This window comes from Pteropus alecto, unplaced genomic scaffold (genome assembly GCF_000325575.1).
Source record: "Pteropus alecto unplaced genomic scaffold, ASM32557v1 scaffold97, whole genome shotgun sequence".
NCBI lineage: Eukaryota > Metazoa > Chordata > Mammalia > Chiroptera > Pteropodidae > Pteropus > Pteropus alecto.
The window spans coordinates 3,159,420-3,161,571 of NW_006439713.1; the positions used below are offsets into that span (position 1 = coordinate 3,159,420).

Genomic DNA, 2,152 nt, shown 5'->3' on the forward strand with positions numbered 1-2,152 from the left:
CGCTGTCGCACGGCTGCCGCTCGCCCGCCCTTCCAGGACCGCGGTGGCCCAGGACTCCGAGGCCCGGCGCTCCGGGCGAGTGCGCGCCCCGGGAGCTCGGGGAATGTGGGGGCGCGTGTCTCTGCTCGGCTTCCTCCCTGTCCCGAGGCTTTCACACCAAACAGGCCTCTGGGATTCGGCAGGACCCCAGCGGTGGTGCTGGTGGCACCGAGGCCGCAGGGCTCGGGTAATGAGGGGCCCCATTCTTGGACCTCTTCGTGGACTTGATTTACGATCGTTCTATCACGAGAAGACTGAATGAGTGATAAATGTACGAACTGGGCCTTTGCTGGGTCACTGGGTCCGCCCCGGTTCAGGAGCCCCACCCCTACAGCGTCCGTGAGAGGGCCGCCCCCTGGAGTTGAGCGGCGCCTTAGTGTCACCGACCGCGCCTGAGCTGCCCTCTGGGCCAATCTTCATGACTCTCCGAGGCATCCTTGAGCCCACCTTAAAAAGAAGGCGTTTGAACCTTAGGGCAAATAAGTCACCAGGTCAAAAAACGTATAAGTGGGAAATTCAAGGTTGAAATTCGAGTTAATCTGACTCTCAGCCATGGTCAAAACCATCACCCGTACTGCCAGTTTTCAATTTTAATACTTGAGTCCATGGCTAGAAACGTGTGTGCATCTCCTATTCAGATTCAGGTCAGATTCTCAGTATTTTAGAAGAAAATTTAGGTTCCTGAAGGTGGATATAAAATAAAACAGCCCAGCTTAGGCAAGGCCATGGCACTGAAAATTGGTGACAGGGACAGCGGTGCTGCGTGCTTGGAAGGGAGAGGAACCGCCTCACTTCTCTGTTACCAAGGTTCCGGTTTCCATGACAACCCTAAATCCGGAGTTATCCGGCTAATTGAGATACTACGGTATTTTAATGTTTCCAGGTACCCGAGGGGCTCCAGTATCACCATGGCATGGGGCAGAGGCAGGGTCTACCGCCGGAACAACCAGGTGCTGGGGACATCGATATTTCTAGGAGCCTGAATTCATTCTGATGGCTTCTCAGTATATATTCAGGCCCGGATCAGAAATCATAGATAGGTCAAGAAAGAGTTTCGTAGATGGAATACAGATCCATAGTAAGTTACCATGGAGACATGAAGAGTATCCTACTTTTAATTTTAACCGTAGCAGAAAATACTGACTCATCTGGGCTGTAGTTTTAGCTAATACAGGGGTTCTCCTCCCCAGGCTGCTCACATAGCTCTCGATAGTACCTGAGAAGCTTGGGACCCGCAGCCACTGGGTCAAGTTCAGTTGCCCAAAGTGGCACTGCCTAGTCCACAGCCCAGGGGTGTTCAGTGTGGAACGCTCAGGGGCTGGGTCACTGAGGTCCTGCGGATGTTTTGGAAGACACCTACCTCCCTGAGGGTCTGGTGCAGGCTGAGGGCTGGGAGGGACACCGTGCTGGCGCCAGGCCGTTCCCAGCATATCTGAGCAGAAAGATGGCCGAAGGAGCACGGCGGTTTGCAGACAATCCGATCCTGACAACAAATTTTTCTTCTGCTCTCCCCCATTAAACGTTGGGCCCATTCTCTCCTCTAGAGAAGAAAAGGTGATCATGGAACCTAAGTCGTCAGGCCGTGATGAGCATCCAACATAGATCGAACCAAAAATCAAGAATTTATCAGTATGAAGCGCATGGTAGAGGCTCAAAATGATACAGCTGTTAAGTTTCTTTTTCCAGCCTCCCCTCTGGGAGCAGCTTATGAAAGCTCCTTTGAAAAAAACGCATACATGAAAAAACAGTCATCCCTCCCCTCTCAGTGGTAAGTGTGTGAAACACTATTGAAAATGATCTGGCCAGAAGCACAAATGGCAGAGCTGAAGGAGCTGCAGGAAGTGTGTGTGTGTGTGTGGGGGGGGTCCACTCTCCAGCCTGGACTGTTGACTCCCATGAGGCCCATGCCCCCCCTGCTTCCCTTTCAGAGGAAGGCCAGGTTCATCCAGGTGGCGCCCTTGCCCTGGCTCCCACGCTGCGGCCAGCCCCGCTGTATACCTGGGCGTTGGTCATGATACGGTGGCTTAGCCTAGTGCTGGGGCAATATTTTTACCTTCTTGTTATTAGATGGTTTTCCTAGTTACTCAGCTGAACTAAGACTCAGACTGGCTGA

At 52.9% G+C, this 2,152-nt stretch overlaps 1 protein-coding gene across 2 annotated transcripts in view; it reads right to left on the bottom strand.

The window, feature by feature from the left end:
* The window catches only part of ETS2 (ETS proto-oncogene 2, transcription factor), a 19,021-nt gene extending 17,390 nt beyond the window's left edge, over positions 1-1,631 (bottom strand). Inside the window, exon 1 of one of the 2 annotated variants that reach the window (XM_025050216.1) lies at positions 1,400-1,631. In XM_025050216.1, coding sequence (XP_024905984.1) covers positions 1,400-1,555 — 156 coding nt within the window. In that variant the 5' untranslated portion in view covers positions 1,556-1,631. The remainder of the gene's footprint in view (positions 1-1,399) is intronic. The other variant, XM_006916736.3, reaches the window with a different exon arrangement.
* Between the last annotated feature and the right edge of the window lie 521 nt (positions 1,632-2,152).